Source organism: Xiphias gladius, chromosome 16 (genome assembly GCF_016859285.1).
Source record: "Xiphias gladius isolate SHS-SW01 ecotype Sanya breed wild chromosome 16, ASM1685928v1, whole genome shotgun sequence".
Lineage (NCBI taxonomy): Eukaryota > Metazoa > Chordata > Actinopteri > Istiophoriformes > Xiphiidae > Xiphias > Xiphias gladius.
Window position 1 is genome coordinate 14,406,504 of NC_053415.1, and position 19,240 is coordinate 14,425,743.

At 40.5% G+C, this 19,240-nt stretch overlaps 2 protein-coding genes across 6 annotated transcripts in view; both read left to right on the forward strand.

The window, feature by feature from the left end:
• Positions 1-6,194, forward strand: part of ubr3 (ubiquitin protein ligase E3 component n-recognin 3) — a 44,874-nt gene extending 38,680 nt beyond the window's left edge. Inside the window, exons 34-39 of the mRNA XM_040148648.1 lie at positions 1,412-1,519; positions 1,828-1,953; positions 2,223-2,402; positions 3,016-3,225; positions 3,424-3,563; positions 4,162-6,194. Of these exons, the coding sequence (XP_040004582.1) occupies positions 1,412-1,519; positions 1,828-1,953; positions 2,223-2,402; positions 3,016-3,225; positions 3,424-3,563; positions 4,162-4,279 (882 nt within the window). The 3' untranslated portion in view covers positions 4,280-6,194. The remainder of the gene's footprint in view (positions 1-1,411; positions 1,520-1,827; positions 1,954-2,222; positions 2,403-3,015; positions 3,226-3,423; positions 3,564-4,161) is intronic.
• A 1,138-nt stretch (positions 6,195-7,332) lies between these two features.
• The window catches only part of myo3b (myosin IIIB), a 65,407-nt gene continuing 53,499 nt past the window's right edge, over positions 7,333-19,240 (forward strand). For 2 of the 5 annotated variants that reach the window (XM_040148552.1, XM_040148553.1), the window contains exons 1-8: positions 7,333-7,442; positions 7,586-7,622; positions 13,126-13,309; positions 14,928-15,062; positions 16,666-16,770; positions 17,045-17,144; positions 17,810-17,886; positions 18,629-18,774. In XM_040148552.1, coding sequence (XP_040004486.1) covers positions 7,436-7,442; positions 7,586-7,622; positions 13,126-13,309; positions 14,928-15,062; positions 16,666-16,770; positions 17,045-17,144; positions 17,810-17,886; positions 18,629-18,774 — 791 coding nt within the window. In that variant the 5' untranslated portion in view covers positions 7,333-7,435. Of the gene's footprint in view, positions 7,443-7,585; positions 7,718-13,125; positions 13,310-14,927; positions 15,063-16,665; positions 16,771-17,044; positions 17,145-17,809; positions 17,887-18,628; positions 18,775-19,240 lie in introns of all 5 variants that reach the window. The other 3 variants (XM_040148555.1, XM_040148556.1, XM_040148554.1) reach the window with 3 other exon arrangements.

Sequence of the window (19,240 nt, forward strand, 5' to 3'; positions counted from 1 at the left end):
GGACGACTAGGAAGACACACGTGAGGCATTCTGATCTGAATGATATATTCTGATATGTGAGCTTCATATACTTGAAAACTGACCATGGATTGATAATGCAAGGACCATTTTATTTTCTTTTTTAATTTGTTTTTGTCCTTGATTAAGGGTCATTAGAATGACTTACCCATTTCAGAAACCCTGCAGCCTGTCATACATGTTCTCTGCAAGAAACACAAGGTATCATTCAAAAAGGTGACAAATTAAAGAAAATGCTGAACAAGTAAATGGAGAAATATAATAAAATGGGCACGGGGGTCACTGCATGATTTAATGTGTATGAAAATTATGTGAATCGTATGCTGTGGCCTTCACAGTCCTTCTTAACCCAACTCAACTCCTATGGGACCGACGCGTTAGACAGCGATCTCCACCATCATCAGAAAAACACCGAATGAGGAATATCTTTTGGAAGAATGTTGTTCATTCCTCCAGTAGATTCCAGAGACTTCTAGAGTCAATGCCAAAGCACATTAAAGCACGCCTGAATCAGACTGAATTGCCATTTTGTTTCACTTCATTATTCACCCTGACAGCATGGTTATCTTAGCCAATTTCTTGTTTGGAAAGCTGGGCTATTTTGTTTTGTTTGGCCCCTAATCAGTCAGCAGCAAGTTACATATCCATTCTACTGAAGTCCGTATTAGATGACATTGAAACTTCAGTAGCAGTTGCTTGGAGCGATTAAAGTTTTTCACACCATTTGAGGAAATATGTCAGAATTCCTGTAAATTGACTTTGAACAACATTTATAGGTGGATCAGTCTCATCCACACTTGTCAGCATTTTTTGTGGCAGTTTTTCCATATCTATCTTTCATAGATGTGACTTTTTTTTCCTGGCACAGGAATTCGACTACCACATCCTTCACGTCATCTCAAACCTCTGATTGGTGGTTTGTTTTTCCGACTGGGGAAACGGGTGTCAGTGTGCACAACACCAGACCTGGGGAAAAAAACTAACTAACTAACAAAACAAAAAACATTTGAAATATAGACAATTATTCAGAGGTTGGAACCAGGCTGTGCATAACTTCCATGTGTAGATTATCAATGCCCACTTTTGCAGGTGTACCAGGTTTTCTGTACTTCTCCTATCAATAGATGATATTGAAAACAGAAGGTTTTTTTAAGACTAGACATAGATGAGGGTTGGGAGGGACTGCAACACTATGGTAAAAAATTTTATAGCCAGCAAAAAAATACTGTGGTTCAATGCTCTCCTCTCAATTCACCTCAAAGTGGGACTAAATAAATTGAAGGCTGTCAATTTACAGAGAAGATTAGACTAGATTAAAAGGAAAATCTTGGTTTTATTATATGTTGTCGGTGTTCTGAGATTCTGCATTTGAGTTTTTGATTTTCTGCTACAGAATGCTGCAAATGCTGAGAAGTCTTTTGAAGTGCTGCTCAGTCATGTTATCAGTGAGCTCTCTAAGGACAAGAGTGTCTACAAGGTGAACACTGAAGAAACATCAATGGTGAGACACTAAAATGACTGTTTAGCACTTCAGAACATAACAGCCTACAGGATGTCTCTCTCTCTCTCTCTCTCTCTCTCTGTCTCTCTCTCTCTCTCTCTCTCTGTCTCTCTCTCTGTCTCTTCAGCTTTTTTTTTTTTTTTTGGTTCTGCTCTTTTTCATTTTCCCTTAAACAATGAATTGGCCATTACCCTGACAGACAAAGGTCTGATATCTCTGCTAAATTCCAGGAGAGATATACATCAAAGTATTATCACCGAGCTGTTGGCTGGTTATTGATCAAGTGTTGCTGCTGTTTCCCTCTCCAGCTGAGCTCAAGTGTGTGGTCCCCGCAGTCTATCGAATTTAGCCTCCAGCAGTTCTGCCTGCCCTTCCTTCGCCTCTCCTGCCTCCTGCAGCATCACCTCTATGGAGATAACCTAACTGGCTGTTTGGTATGTTATGACATAAATGTCAGTCTACCTCCTTAAACTACCCTTCCCATGTATCCTTGTGGCAAGAACGGTCAAATCTCACTTACATTATTTTTCTTAGATTACTTAAAGATTGATTAGATTGCTTGATTAGCACTATTGATGTTTTAATGAAAGAAACATCAGGTGTTTCATCACTTAAGTAGACGTGAGTTCGGCATCCTGTGAATCATAGATGTTAGCGGAACAGAGTGAACTCCCCGGCTATTTTCTTGTTTGTGTGTTCTCAGGAGGAGGAGGAGTTCTCGTCCTTGGCTGTGTGTTTGGGGCTCTTACCCTCGGCCCCTCAGCCTTCCAACACCGTGCATAGTGCCTCATGTCTGGAGTGGGCGGTCAGCGCCTTTGACTTGTTGACACAGTGGGGAGCTGAGGTTACCGGGCTTTCTCAGATGCAGGCTGAGCAATCATTGGTGCGTGTGTGAATTTCAGTCGGTATACAAACTAAATACTGTCATGTAAAACATTTAAGGTTCTTAAAACACAACCAACAGTTAAGAGTTCAGAAAATATCAGCATAAGTTCGAATGAGAAGTTGATTTTTTTTAATTGGGTGCGCACAGTCACTCTCTCAGCAATGTAAAAATTCAAAGCGCATATTTTGAACTTGATGTTCTGTAAATGATTTATGTAACACTTTGAATTTATATTGAAATTTTATATTGAATCAACACCATCCTTAACATAGGTCATTATTTATTGCATCTTATAGCAGAACAAAGTAAAAGAAAAACTAAACAGTCAGGAGACCTGGGTACATTTATTCAGTGAAGGCTTACAGCAAGTCAGATTTTCCCCCTTTAGCTTGTTTAAAAAAGAAGAAATAAGGAAGCACAGTCAATTGTATATTTCAGGGTTTTTGTTAAATATTTTTTGTTGAAGACTAAAGCTGATGAGTACTATGATCAAGAGTATGAGGGTTGAGGGAAGGGCAGGGAAGAGTTCAGAACAAAATTTATTAATGACTGTAGTCCGCAGTAAAGCTGAATGTATTTTAATTACTTCTGTCTGTCTTCTCCTCTGAAGAGCTTGCTTGTCCAGGATCCTCAGTGGGCAGCCCCTCGCCTTCTGCAGTTACCTGACAACTATAATATCATCTTCCAGTACTATCACAGGAAGGCCTGCACTGCCTGCAAAAAGGTGCCAAAAGACCCTGCACTCTGCCTTGTTTGTGGCGCCTTCGTCTGTCTCAAAGGCGTGTGTTGCAAACAGCAGGGTATCTGTGAGTGCGTTTTGGTAAGTTTCTTGGTGCTTCAAAATCAGGGCCATATTGTCATTATCTTTAAAAAAATAAATAAATAAATCCACGAGGGCCGACACAACTTGATTTGTACCTGTTGAGAAATTGGTGATTTTACACACATACTGATTGCAGGTTTTCGACAGTGTTACGGTCAGTTTTTGCAAAGTTTATTTGTCGCTTCTCGTTTGTAGCACTCCCAACATTGTGGCGCAGCAACAGGCATCTTTCTACTGATAAACGCCTCAGTCATCATCATCATCCGTGGACATCGTTTCTGCCTGTGGGGTTCTGTTTATCTTGATGCCCATGGAGAGGAGGATCGCGATTTACGGTATGAAACATCACCTACAGGCATGAAAGACACAATATTGTTCACTGAACTTTATACATTTAAGACATTTTAATACTCCTATGCTGCATCCCAATTCCATTATACATACTTATTATATACAGTAGGTACTGTATCTATAAGAACTGTCTTACTGAAGCATACTGTTTTTGCAGGTAGCGTACAAGAAATTTATATACTTTGCAAAATGATGCAATGTGTGTGCTGACAGATTTCATACTGTGTTTTGGAAGGTCGATCCTAATTAAACTTTACAAAGACTAAGCAAAATTGCAAATTTTGCAGTTTGCTTTAACTTTTCCCAGTTGTGAACAGCTCCTCCAGTTTCTTTGTGCAGTGCATTATTGGACAGGCAATAGCTTATTTCCAAAAGCTTGGAAATAAATTTGTTTTTGTTTTTTTTTCTAGTATGCTCACTGACTTTTTTGAGTACATGTAAGCTTTCAAGTATAAACACACAACATACTCAAAACCCTCTTAGTATCTAGTTGGAATTTTGGGCACAGCTTTTTTAAATACTTGGCTGCTGCAGTGAAAAACACAGCTCTCACTCTTGTTGTTCCCCTCTGCCTTTCTCCAGCCGTGGAAAGCCTCTCTTCTTATGTGAAGAGAGGTATCGAGTGTTGGAGCAGCAGTGGGTTTCACACACCTTTGATCACATCAATAAGCGTTGGGGGCCTCACTATAATGGACTCTAAGATCTTCCAATGTCCACTGAAAACAGCAACCCGTGATGGAGAAGATTTTTTTTTTTTCTTTTTTTTTTCCTGGCTTATGTGTCTGCCTCGATCAAAATATTTGGGAACTCTTAACGTGATAAATACAAACATCCGGTGAGGGTTTTGCTGCCACAGCCTTGATTTATGTGAAGTTTGGTGTACAATCATGCCTAAAGATTAACACGTGTGTGTGTGTGTTTAAGTGATTTATTGTGTGGTTTTCAACAGGGAAAAACGGAATTCGGTAAGATCAAAGTAAAAAGCACAACTTTGCCCAGAAATTTAAAATTGGTTTGGAACAGGCTTTTGAAACCTGTCATATTTATTTGGGTTAAAAAAAAAATTATATACACATATATATATATATCAAGTGCTAAATGTCCCTGCAAAGTTTGATTACTTTTTGCACCATTCATGATAATGTTAATGCATATCCCTTTTAGTTATCAAAATATGCTCTGCTGTGCTGACATGAGTTTCATGCTCCTGATGAGTGTAGCGATGTCATTGCAACGTGCACTCATTGTCTGCTGACACGTGATGCTAGGCAGGACAAGTCCAAACATCAACACACTAGAGTTTTTTTGCAAACAAGCAAAGGCTCTTTTTATGGGTCTAGTTGCAATCCATCCTCAGGAATTTTCTTTTGTTTTTGTTTTCGCTGTTTAAAATACGTTTTAGATATTTAAATAAATGCTGCTGCTCATTGTTAAAGTAAGTAATTTTAACTTTTGTGAAGATTTTTTTTTTTTTTTTTTTTTAAGATTGTGCTTTGAGTTTACAGTAGATGGCTGGGAATGTTGACTCAAACTCACTCTAATGTTTAAGGAGGTTTTGCGGTCACCTCATTACGCTCACTACAGTTCTTGTAGTCCTGCCCTATCTTTGCTTTTTGTTTCTGGTTGGTTCTGAAGAAGAAACTCAAATGCCAACTCTAACACAGCTAAAATGACGTCCCGTCTCAGATTCAAAGGTCGCTCCTCCACAAAAACCTGAAGTCAGAAACACCGAATTTAAGTTGAATATTTTTAAAGGAATTTCATCGCACATATTTGGTGTTCTGCTGCACTGGCAAAGCTGAACACCATATGAGAGCTGAAATGTTATATTGGGTTCTGTCAAAGTATTCTCTCGAGATATGAAACTCAATGAAATGTAAGTTGCTTTTGACAAGAAATGCCAATACTCTTCATCTTTCTGTGCTGTCAGAAAAAGTTTCTTTCCTTTTATGCTTTTGATTGTTGAGTCATAACTGCAGTACCCAACATTAATTGTGATAAGTATCCCTTAGTCATACTTCATCTAGTTGTGATTTATAGTTGCATTCCAACATTACAAGATTATCGAACTTGAGTATCTGTTATACACCGTGCATGGCATCCTTTAAGCCACTATTATTTAAGTGTCTTAGCTACTTAATTTTCTGATAATCATCTTTTTTTTTTCTTTTCTTTTGGTTTTCTGGAAGAGAGGAAATTTATCCAGTCGTGCCTGCAAGATTAATGTTAGTTTTTTTTTCCGAGTGATAAACAGCATACCGCTGATATCCCTGATGTCTGGTTTTGAAATGCTGGGCCACATCGTGCTGCATCAAGAAATCTTTAAGGAACAAGCTAACACTTGAAAAACTTCCTCTTGAATTCATGCATGCTGCTTTTCTGTTTACTGAGTTTCTCCTCTCTTCTTTATTTTGCAGTACCGACTTTGTAAATGACCGCAACCAAATAGCCAATGAGTAATGGGTGTAAATTGTAACTGAAAAGCTCTTGTGTGTTCTCCTGTATGAATGAAGAGAGAATACAGTATATTACTGTAGGTGCTGACTCAAACTTTGAGTTTGACCAGAAATTTGTGACTTGGACATTTAATGCAAAATGTAACATATGTGAATAAAATATAAACACACTAATTTGTGTCCTTTCTTTGGCCAGATTGGCTCAGTCTGTCTGTGAATTGTCATCGACATTATCCAGTCTATTATATCCACCATATGAGGGCAGCAATACTGTATTGGTTCTGTCAAAGTATCCTCTCAAGATGACACTCCGTGTCTTAGCTGCTTTTGAAAAAGAAATGTAAATATCCTTTGTCTTTACTGCTCTTTGCAATCAGAAAAACATAATACTACAATTTTTGTGTCTACATGACCATTGAGAGTCATTTAAAGAAGTTGGAAGTGATGCAATTTCCAAGAACACTGACCGAGGTGAATGCTAGACGGACAAGAGGGAAGGGCATTTAATGACACTAGAGATTCAGCTCCATAAAGCTCAAATATAAGTGTATATAACAGCCTTTTCTCCAGTCTCCAAACCGCTCATGCGGTTTGCAGAGGGCGAAATGTGGCTGTTAGGATACAGACATCCACCTCCAACTGTGTTCAGCAGGGGTCTTGGTTCACCGGAGCTCAGATCTGAAGAGGGAGGCAACTGCCGTTGACACATCCTGCGACCTTTTGAACGTCTGATGTGAGTATATGTACGAGAACACGGCCTGCGTAAATAGAAAAAATGGTTGCACTAGTCCCCCTCTCCTGAGGCCACAGAAATGCCAGTGTTATCCGGCTGAAAGTGGGTTGACGGGGGGAAGCGTATGGGACCGTATAACTGCGCGGTACTGGGGATTTCTTTCACACCGATGTTCCAGTTCACCCGAACGGTCCCCACTGCCCCTTCGTCGGCCTCACACTCTGAGAGAGACATCTTACTCTCACGTGACCGAGCATTTGCAGTGGTAACTGGGTTGACATTTCATTGCCAACCGAGGCCCCTCGGGGCAATGGGCCAATGGCCGCACCGAGCCCCTGTTTCCTTCCAATTAGAGTACAAAGCGAGCGATTCTAGTAAAGGGGCCGGCGGAGGGATTCGGGCTTCGTGCTGAGAGATGCTGGCGGCGTCGCAGGCGGTGCTGCGGCGGGCACCACTGGGCGTTCCCCGCGCTCAGCCCCCCCGTCCAGGTCGGTACACTGCTGCCCTCCAAGGGCACGAGCGCACCGTTGAGGGTTGCGTAAAGTGGGGTGGGTCAGCCGACAGCTCCCCGGCCTGCAGGACAACACGCCCGGGTTGTCTGTGCTGTCAATAATTAAAAGCCCTCCGCTGAGTAAAAAGGGGAGAATCAGTTCGGACATGGTTTGCTATGGACGGTAAGCTGCACATAAAGAATAGTTAGAAACAAAAAAACAAAACAAACTCGGTGTCTGCTGCGCTGACCCACATATCAAAAGAGGGGGATGCAAGAGTGTGCAGCCGTCAGCCGGTGTATGAAACAGTTTCCTCTGTCTTTCAGATCTTAGACATGGAAATACGGAGGCAGAAAAGTCAAGGTAGGACTCACGACTCGGCTCCGTTTGGCACCACGTGAGCAGACTTTTCACTGAAGAGTTTACAGGAGAGAGAAATAAGGTGGAAAGAGCTAAGGGTACGTCCAGATCACGCAAACACAAGATCGCCGAGCGTGACAGACCTAGGAGCGTCTATTGGCTGAGCCTAAATGTGGCAGGGTTGGGATGGGATGGGGTGGCGGGGGGGGGGGGGGGGGCATATTTTTATAACAAGATAAAAAAAAAATAAAACCTGCCCTCTTGTCTCCCAGAGCTCCACAAAAGCTCCAATACGATATCATTTTTGTAGGTGACTGCTGGGAGTGGATGACAGTTATAAAAGTACATTATTACAGCATTTTACAACAGCTTTGGCTTAGTTTTCCTTTACAGTTTCATTAAGCGCCACTCTTAACACAAAGTGCTCTGCTCCTGATTTTGGCCTCAAACTCTCATCTTGCACCCAAAATGTAAATGCCTGTGTTAAAATCGTTAGAACGTGGCACAGTAAGCCTCTAAACATTGTATGCATAAAATTATCAGTACATTTTAATAACGGCTGCATTTCAAACTGAAATGGTCATTATCAAATGATGCTGTCAAACAGTAATTGATTCTCAACAGTCTGCAGTGGTCTCTTTGTCAAGACTACACAAATAGCAAAGAGAGAAAAATGTGCATTTTATGTAGAAGTCAGTATTTCAAATGATGCCGGGTAAAAATTGCTTTTTAGAAACAATTTTCATTTATTGAATATGCTGTAAAGAGTAGCTATTCTGTTTTGTATCGACCGCAAAGTAAGTTATTTTCTTTCTTACATTTGAAATGGCAGAAGAATATGTGCAACCCTAATCAACTTGAACCCTTATTTATAAGTCGTTTAGTTTTGTTGTATGTACGAAAAAAGGGCCATTGCACTGTACAATACTGCACTGCATCATCATGCTGTGATTTTTGTGATTAGATGAAATTGATTACGTTATAGATGTGGTTCAGGTTTTTAGATTGATTACTTTGATGTTCGTGTTGCCTTTTTGTTACTTAGGCTAAATTAGATTTTGATTATTAATTGTGCAATAGTGTGTACAACTAAGATTAGGGACATTAAAGTTAGAGAAATGTGCTTGCTTCTGGTTGTGTGGGGCTCTGGTCATTCAGGGTGAGAACAAGGGCACAGGGCCTTAGGCTTGACTCGTGGCTACTGGAGGTTTACTGCAAAGCCTCTTCATATCCCCTTAAAAGGGATTATAGTTCAGAGTTTTTTTTTTCTCCACAGATTTACCAAAGGGTTTACCAAGTTCCCGAAAGGCTTTATCAGAGAGGGTGGGATTGTGTGAGTTTGATGGAAGCAGAAAATTAGATTACTCACTTTTACTTTGCACTGTTTCTGGTGACAGAGTCGGTCCCTGTGCTGCAGCTGGTCACATCATCTAAAGCTATTACCACCTCCAACCATTTCTGAACCTTGGGGGGATGTAGATGCAGGGTAAATGCAAATGCTGGGAGCATGTGATTTAGCTCAAGAAGCATCTACATTTACTGTTATCACGAAGCAACACATAGCCATACACATACCCCAGTTTTTACACAAATTCCAGTGATTTTTATGTGCAGTTTGATTTTTTTTAAAAGATACTTGACAGAGCCACAGAGAAGCACTGACCGACATTTTGAACACCAGATGCAGTGTCCGTTCTTCAGGTATGCTGACAGAGTAAGGCAAACAAAGGGTAACCTGAGCCTTGCCATCTAGGACCAGTGGCGTCCTGTTCTAAAGCAGTGCTTGTGGATCCCCTCTCCGTTATTAAAAGAAAAGCATTTGGGTTTTCTCTTTGTTTTGCAACAATAAGACAAGAAATACCTTGGACAGCAGGTCGACAACGTAAGGAAATTTCCTGACATGTAGCAATGTGAGGTAGCGTTTTGTAGTTATTTGAAACTCTGCCAAACATCTGCTCAGTTTTGTCACATTATAACAGTGGTTCCCAACCTGGGGCGGCACAGAGGCCACCGCAAAAAATGTGGACAGGAACTGAAGTTGAATGAAGCCGATTCGTTTGGGAACAATAGACAAAACAAGAATGCTGTGATGATAGCAATGCTATCATGTTAGCAAACACATCAGCTAAACCAAAGTCAAGACAAAATGACAAACCCATCTTGCTCCACCACTTAAGTGGTACCCAACCGTTTTTGGATTTGACCCCTTAAAACTATCCCAGGTGTATGTGTGACCCCTCTTCATGGGGTGCACATGTCCACAGTTTATAACCCTGACAAGCAAAGCTTAATAGCCCTTTTCACGTTGCTTTAATACATTTTAGAGGTCTGGAGAGGGAAAATTGGCCAGCAGTTAAGAAGGAGATCAGATAAAAGTCTGACAATATAAGCCTAATTTTGTGTAGCAGAAATATGTTTTCCCTGTATCTGTCTCGTTAGTCTTCTCTTTTCAGGGGCTCCAGACCTCCTTGTTGGGAACCACTTCTCTTTTTCACAAAAATATATTATAAACATGTAAATATAAATAATATATTAATATCAAATACAAAAACCCATCCATTTTTTATGTGCACAACAGACAGCAGACATGCATAAAAAGAAACATGCTGTCCATGTTCTTGATACCTCTATTTCAATTAAATTAAGCTTGACTCCTTTTGTTACTAGTTTCCCCACTATTGTAACAAGTTAATAAATTATTCAGATGCCAAGCAGGGGGTTGGGGGTTGGAAGGCTAGAACTTCTTTTTTGGCTTCCCAAGGGATAGAAAAGGTTTGGGAACCTCTGTTTTAAAACGTAAGAAAATATGAGCTCTTCTTGGAGCGAGTTCTGCTGATATTAAAGCTCCTTCCAGCTGGTGTGACTGTCTTTCGCTGTATTAGATCCCTGGGGCTTCGAACTCGTCGCAACAGGAACATCCCGTGTTGTGGTTTATGCGGTGGAATAATCTTGTTTTTAGTCTCAGTCACAGTTCTGTTGTGTAGATGTAGATATATTGTTATGGAAACCAGATCCAGGCTCAGTTATAAACTTGTACAATGAGTGTAAACAGAGGAACTCCCTGCGCAGTTCTGGACTTCTATTTGACTTAATAGCCAGATTGTCCTCAACTCGGTGGAATCTCTACAACAGCAGCTGCAGAGATGCTCATTGCATTATTGTCACTGACATTCAAGAGACTACGATGTCAGAAGTTGTCAGATGAAGTAGCAACAGCGAAAGAACATTGTGTTCAGAGGGGAGACAGGCAGAAATCATGTGACTTGGCAACTATCATGAACTTCCTGGTAACCTGTGTGCAACCAAAGATGCTTCATATCAGCCACCATTATGAGTGGATAACTCTGCCACTTGAATATTTAACACTTCTGAAGATCAGGTTGCAGATTAGTAGTGAATTATTCATCCCTATAGATAGGGGTGAATTAGTTTAGGACATTTTGGTGCGAGGGAGAGAAACAAACACTTTCACGGAAATAGGTATGTATGACTTATGGCTTTATGATCTGAGCTTTATTGATCTTTGAACACTAGTTTGAATTTGAATAGATGCAGATGATTAAATGACTACGTTAGTTCTTTGTCTATGGTTCCAGGTTGCAGACTGTTACTTAGAAGCATATGAAGTAAATTTCTTGTTTTGTTTTTTGATGATTGATGGTCCAGCGGTAGGGGAGATTATTTGTGCCGTGGTAGCGTTAAATCAAACTTTGACGATGTACAATTCTGATGTTAAACTCGGGTTGTACTTTTGCCTTGAAAGCTTGTGCTTTTTTGAAAGCTCTTGCGGAACGAGATATTTGTACAATAATAGATGGTAGCCGAGATGTGTTGTGCATTTAATTATATGTCACTTGAAAATGTTGATATTGCAGAGCAGGTTACTGCTGTCGTAGGGGAATATGAGCCATCTGTTACAAAAGGTACCTTGGCAACAGGTGACTGGTGATGTGTTCAATACACTGTAGAGACATGTTACAAGGCAGAACGACAGTTATAAATGCCAAGTAAACAGGTTTGGATCTTGTTGATTAATAAAGCAGGTATGATGAATTATTCATGGACAGTGTAAGATGGGCGATTAATTTTAACAATTAATGTGGATTATTAGACTGAAGACAAAACCGGACTTGTATGTAAGTGATATGGTATTCGCCTTCTATATTAGTATTTAAATGTATGATATAAAAATGTATAATTACAAAAGGCATTTTGCTAGTGCGATCACATGCTGCTCCTTGAAGGACACATTGAAGGATATCAGTTGCATCTCTGTGCTGCATATTTGAACATCTCCACAGAATAGCGGTGTATCCATCCAACATCAACCTGAGTGCATAACGATTCATAAATCTGTCCTCACATGTGAGTGGCCACATCCCCTGAGGGTTAAACATCATTCAACGTTTTTCATATCAATCTGCTCTCCTTAAAAAAAAAAAAGAAAAAAAAAAGACTCCTTCTCCTTCGCTCCCTCAGGGTCATACAACCTCTGTGATGCAAAACACGTTTATGAGAAGTGGTGCAGTCGTGTGATTGTACACAAACATTCCTCTCTGTCATGTTTATCTGGAGAATGTGTCATTTTCTAAAACTAGGATGCATGTATCCCAACATGGCAAAATCAATCTCCTATTCCATCATGTTAGTCTGTTTGAGCTTTTTTGACACTTAATGCTTTGCATCATTGGTCCCACGTGTTGTATTTGGTCACAGAAACCTCACTTGTAGACTTAAAGGATGATTAATGTCGGCTTTTTGCATGTTATCTGTTGATCATTCATCTTTATAACTGTGTTATAGGCTGAAGACATTTTATAAAACACTTTAAATAATAATCATTTCTCAAAACTGTTTGCGTGGAGGTGTGGCACCGGTTCACTGCTCATTCAGGACGGCACTTGTCACGTTAATCTCTGTCCAATCCAATTGATCTCGAGGAGATTGCACTCCTTAGTGGGCAGTGACATGGTCCCCATGGAGAGAGCTAATTCAGTGTGTGGGTGTGAAAAGCCACTAGTTGCCTGTCCTCTTGAGGAAGCAATTGCTGTTGCTACTGGTGTTGTTATATTATGATCACTAGAGACTCCTTAGTTGTAATTTTTCTCAGCCTCGATGAGTCAGAAGAAAATAACACTTGCCATGTAAGGAGAGTACTGCCATCTCCACCTACAGATGTCTCCTTTGTTTTTGTTTTGATTTCTCCTGCTTTAAATTTGTTAAGTGTCTGTCTTGGTGGATACAGTTGTTTCACTTAGCTGAACAAGAAGGCCTTTGGGAACAAATGTACCTCTCTGTGTGCTTTACCTCTGTGTGCTTTACCATGGACTGTAGTCAGTTCTTACATTTTAATTACCTGCTTCTCTGGGGTTTTAACTGTAAGACAATATGTTTTTCTGTTTTGCTGCGAGTTTAAAAGTCTTTCTGCTCTGTTGGGAGGATTGACTGTTTTCTGTTTGACTGTTTTCACAAAGAGGACCGATCTGGGATCGTGTTTATCTTCCAGGAGGTCACTGTACGGACTCTATCCATACAAGTCCAGCATGATTGGCCTGGAGAACCTGGGCGATCCATCAGGTAACTGGGATATAGTGGAGACCATCGGTAAAGGAACGTATGGCAAAGTCTATAGAGTGACCAACAAGAAGGATGGAAGTCAAGCAGCAGTGAAAGTGCTGGATCCGATCAATGTAAGTTAGATGAAAGCTTTTTCTTACTGTGTAAAACTTCTGCAGAATTTAAAACCACTGTGTCCACTGCATGTCATCTAGTTTCAGACTGCATGTTGGCTATTTAGATGATTAAGGGTCTAGATACAGTATCTGTTAAGGCTGACTGACTTATATGCAGAAATATAGGCTACTGTAGCTCTGTAGCAGGTGATCTGAAAAAGTTTCATCCTCTGCTCTTTTTCGACAGCGTGTAGTAGTCATTACCTTAAGCTCTTTGAACTAACCCTAACTGTAGTGGGAGAGGAGCTGACTCTATAGATGATATAGAACCAGCTAGGGCTTCGTTGCATTGTGTATTAATCTACTGTCGTTAATATAATCTATGAGAACGTCCAGAAACTCATTCACACCACTAGTTAATGCAGTTGTTTCCAGCCTTTTTGGCTTGTAGCCCCTTAAATTGAAACTGTGACTACTTGCCACCCATCATCAAGGGTTGCATGGGTTATGTCCAAAACAACTAAAAATGATTTTGTTTTCCCCTCCTGTTTTATCCAGTTAACCAGCATTGGCATATACCTCAAAGCACTGTCATGCCTAAGTTCAGCCATACAGAGACACTTGTGTGGCTATAGACTCTTTACTTTCATTGTTACTTGTCTCGTGAATGCTTGGATTTATCTTCTGGAGGCTCCGTCCTCCCCAGTTTAATTTAAGTGCATACTTATCATATGTATGTCTTTTTTGTTTTGCAAAAAAAGAATAAAAAAGAAAAGAAATTAGATCATTCAAACACTGATCTGACATTTCCATGTTTGACTCTCCACTGTAGGTTTTTATTAGTAGTATTGGAGGAGTGCCCCACAACTATTCATTTTGACATTTTTTTCATGATTAAAAGAATAAATAATATTGTGACAGAAGGGGAAAAAAATTAAAGTTTTGTTTTTCTTTATAACTCTGTGACTTGTCTCAGCATTCGAGCCATTCAAATAGAGTAAGTCGCCAGTACTTTTTCCTCCTCTCCATCTTGATGCACTTGTACTTGCTCCAGTGATATACATCAGCGTCTCCCCTTTTCATTTATTTCCTGTCATGTTAAGTCTAACACACCCTCACCAGAAAGTGTAGCTCTTGCATTGGCTGTGTCCTATCTGTATATCTGTTCATTTGTCTGAGTGATAAGGGCGCTGTAGACTCTGCATTGGCACCACATGGTGCTAGTTTGACTTGGTCTGGGTCGTGCCTGTGGTTGTGTCAGTGGGAACAATCCTCATCCTGGCAGGGCTATCCACCATGATGCTCCCCTGATACCCATGAAGATGAAGCTGCCTCCTCTCCTATCCCTCTCCCTGATTAGACTGCTGACAATATCACTCAGACATCCTAGAAGAGAAATTCTGCCTCTCTGACTGTTTCACCCCCCCCTTGATTTACTTTGATAGAAAAGTTCTTCCAGAAACAGTGTAGCAACCTCCCTTCATTTATAACCCTATCTTTAGGAGTCCAAATACAGTTAACCTATTACCTGGTTTTCTTATTTTTTGTTGCATGTCACTGTATTGTTCAATTCACATAGCTACATCTCCTGCATTTCTATATTACAATCTTGCTTGTTTTCTGGTGCTGTTTAAAGGATGTGGATGAGGAAATCGAGGCAGAGTACAACATATTGAGGTCCCTGTCCAACCACCCTAATGTGGTAAAGTTTTACGGCATGTTCTACAAGTCAGACAACCTAACAGGCGGACAGCTGTGGCTGGTACTGGAGGTGAGCTCTTCATAATGCCTTTTATTTCTGTGAGTGCAGGTTCTGGATCACAGAGTACTTGCACTTACATCCTTACACACTACAGTATACTATCGTACACTTAAAGAAGTATGTTGGCCTTTTGGGAAGTACTCTCATTCACTTTTTTATTAAGAATTAGATGACACCACTCTTAAGTCTGTACACTAAATATAAAGCTACAACCAGCAGCCAGTTAGCTTAGCTTAGCAGAGAGACCGGAACCGGAGGAAAAGCTAGCCTGGCTCCCTCTAAAGGTAACAAAATCCACCTACCAGCAACTCTAAAGCTCACCAAAGCTATAACCTGTTAGAACCTGTTTGTTTCATCCGGACAAAAACTGAATCTAGACAGTTTTTACCCCCACGTTTTCCTGTCTTTGTACTAAGCTAAACTAACCAATGGCACGCTTAATCGCTTACTCGACAAGTAAGGGATTAAGCATGTTTCCCAAAACGTCAAACTATTTCTTTAAAGGTCCTATCAACACTGCCCACATCTCTTATCTCTTCAGCTAATCAAACTGCTCTGGTGTTGTGCCAATTTATGCCTGTTTTCCATGTTAGCGAAACAGTTGACAACCCTAGTAGGGAATAAACAATGGGGACATCATGTTCTGACACAGATGGCTAGCTACATCCATGAATAATAATGACAGAAAAATTGTGACAATCTCGGATGAGATCGACACAGCTGCAAAAGTTGTTTTAAGTTAACTTATATAAATATAAAACAATTAAATCAATATAATAAATCATATATTGATGTATAGGTTAACTGCCCCTAGCTAACATCAACTGAAAATTATGTTGATGGGATGGATACTTTATTTGCTAGTTAGCTAACATGAACACAATGTCAGGCTGAATGAATCTAGGGAAACAAAATGGCTGAAAAAAGTCTGATTATTAGGGCTAGCAGTATGGAGCAGTACGTCCACAAGCGTGCCCCTGATTCTTTTGTTCATCTCTCATACTCTACTAGTAAATGCACAACCATGCAGATAATACAGTACACGTCGGCCATTGCAGAAGGCGGTAGGGGAAAAATGTGTAGTGCATAGGAGCTATAACAAATAGGGAAGAAGAAGACAAACGCGTGAAACAAGATGCCAATGGCAATTTGCCAATGTTGTAAAGATATTTTGGCTCAGCTTTAAACATCTCAGTATTTAACAGCTAGGTCTGCACTTAAGTTTGCTCAAAGTAATGCTAAATGAAACTGGCATTTACCTCAAAAACTGGCCATGTGTACAGGGAGCTATTTGACATCCAGCAAGAATGCAGCAATAAATCCAACAATGGGCTAGCAAATTCATCAAGAGTTACAGAAGAAGACTGCTAGCTGAGATATGTGGATGTAAACAATCCAGGTTTCCTTTTTAATATGCACTGTATGTAGTATTGAAATATGCCTAACTTTACCACAGCAGTCCACCTACATGAATGCTGATGCTATCATGCTGCCAATGTGATGCTACATTGCTTCCTTTTACTTGTGTGTGTGGGCTAGCTTTCCCCATGAATCATAATCTAGAGAGGTGAAAGATGGAAGAGTCACTGGAGTTTCTCTGTCTCCCTCCCAGCTGTGCAACGGCGGCTCTGTCACAGAACTCATCAAAGGCCTGCTCATGCGAGGCCAGTGTCTGCAGGAGCCCGTTATCTCATACATCTTATACAGTGCCCTCTTGGTAAGATGGCCCGCTGCAAAGCTGCTAATGTTAGGGAGGAGGAGGGATGCAAAACATGCAGAGAGCACGCTGAGGATTTATTTTCAGCAAAGGGAAGTGTGGCGGGCGGTAATGAATGTCTGTTCTTCTTAACAGCTGTGGAAGTTCTTTTATATAGTTTGCACTGCTCAGCTTTTAAAGCATCATATTCTAATTTATACTAATGACAAACAACTAATAATGTGATTTCGATTCATGCTGAGCCCCTTTTGTTTTCTGTCCTCTAATTTAAAAGGGTCTCCAGCATTTGCACAACAACCGGATTATCCATCGTGACGTCAAAGGCAACAACATCCTCCTGACGACTGAGGGGGGAGTCAAACTGGTTGACTTTGGTAATGGTCTTTGAAAGAGGCAATTTAGCCAGTTCATGGATTGCTAGAAAGAGACAAATGCATCAATGTCTGAGAATTGTCTCTCAGCTTTATCTTTTCTCTGAGCTGCATAGTTAGATAAATGAGTCATTTTCGGTATTTGACTGATCTATGGGAAGTGTCAGCAGCACATCCCTGCAACATTGTTTGTGAAGGGGGACACAAGCACAGGATAAATCATTTAATGTGCTCCACACTTTAGTCCCTTGCTCACCATAACATCTTTTTATTCATGGACCGTAGCCTTAACCCAAGGCTATTATTGCTCATCTAAATTGCATTATAATTTATCTTTTGCATATTAAAAGAAAACTGTTATGGCAAATGACTTTGAGTCACCCCAGGCATGTTTATGTCCTTTGTGTCATGGAGATGAAGTGGACTCATGCTGATAAAAATCTGTCCTACATAATTTGAAATGATTATACCCTATTATTATTACTGCTTGGCAGGTTGCCATACTAAATTATATCCCAGGATTTATTGATTAATTCAAACATTTAGTCTCTGCTATAAATTCATGTTTTAGTCTTAGGAAAATCCCCCTGATAGACATACGATTATCTAAATCTTAATTATTATAAGAAGTGAATGAATTAAATTTTTTTTTTTTTTTTTTTTTTTAGGTGTTTCAGCTCAACTGACCAGTGCACGATTGCGGAGGAACACATCAGTCGGGACTCCGTTTTGGATGGCTCCTGAGGTCAGAGTCTACGCTTCAGTTAACACACACACGTTCATCTCTAATAATGCAGCAATAAAATAGCACACGTGTTTCAGAGCCTCATGGAACATGAGCAAAGTCGGTTTTAATGTGCTACAAAGAGAAAAAGAGAGGGAGGGGCCTCAGTTATTTCTGTGTTGCTCTCCCCTGTGTCATTGTGTATTCCCCTCCATGGGCACAGCTCTTGAGGTCGCCTCAAGGTTAATAGCTGGGAGTCTGTGGCCCCTCAGCTTACTCTTTGGCAGAAATGAGTTGCGGTGATTGGGCCGGTAGGGAGGGACCTCTGGGGCAATTAAAATAAATTCAGCTGTAAAATGTAGTGTCTGTCATAATCATTGACTGTGGAAAAAAGAAGCTCATACCACCAGCTACTGAACTGACCTACCATTCAGTGTTTAAATAGTCCATAAATATGTCTGTAACTCTGCCCGATTTTTGGCAGAAAAAGAGAGGAAGGAATTTTCAGTTTTATGATCCTTTTTAACATAAATTTCTTTAACTTATGACTCAGCTTCTCTGAGGTTGAAAGTATAAAGTGATTTATGTCAAATTAATTTGACATAATGCTCAGGTAAATTCTGGTACTCTGCAGGTAAAAAAACTAATTAATCTCACCTCGCTGGCAGATTTCCTAATGTGCTTTTGAGAAAAAACTGTATTTTAGGAATCAATGACGTCTACATTAGATATTTGGATGGTCACTGTGGTGTCATGTTGCCAGGTCATAGCCTGTGAACAGCAATATGATTACTCGTACGACGCCCGATGTGATGTGTGGTCGCTCGGCATCACAGCCATCGAGCTGGCAGACGGAGATCCCCCCCTGGCTGAGATGCATCCAGTTAAAGCCCTCTTCAAGATCCCGCGGTGAGTCCACTAGAGGGCACTCCTACCACACAGCTGGAGGCAGCCCACACAAGGACACTCAAATACTTGGAGAAGGGTCCAGCTGCAGCCTTGCAGACCCTACAAACCACACCCCCTTCAAACCACGCCCATGATCCTAACCCTAACCCTAACCAGCCCACGAACCGTATTTGGAAGTTCAACGTCCTTCAATTTCATTCACGTTCGTCCTAAACGTTCGTGTTGCGGCTGCAGCTGGATATACTTGAAATACTGCCTCCCCTTCTGTCAGGAGGACAATGACAAACTGAATTTGACAGTAGAGGTGATAACAGGAAAAATGACAGTGGCTTTCCTGGCAAAGGGATTTATTTTTTTTGTGACTTGAAATTTAGAAAATTAAAAAGTAAACTGGATCACTGTGGATTTATCCATGTTACTTGTTGCCATTGTAATTTTCTATTTACCATTGTCTCCTATTTGAAAG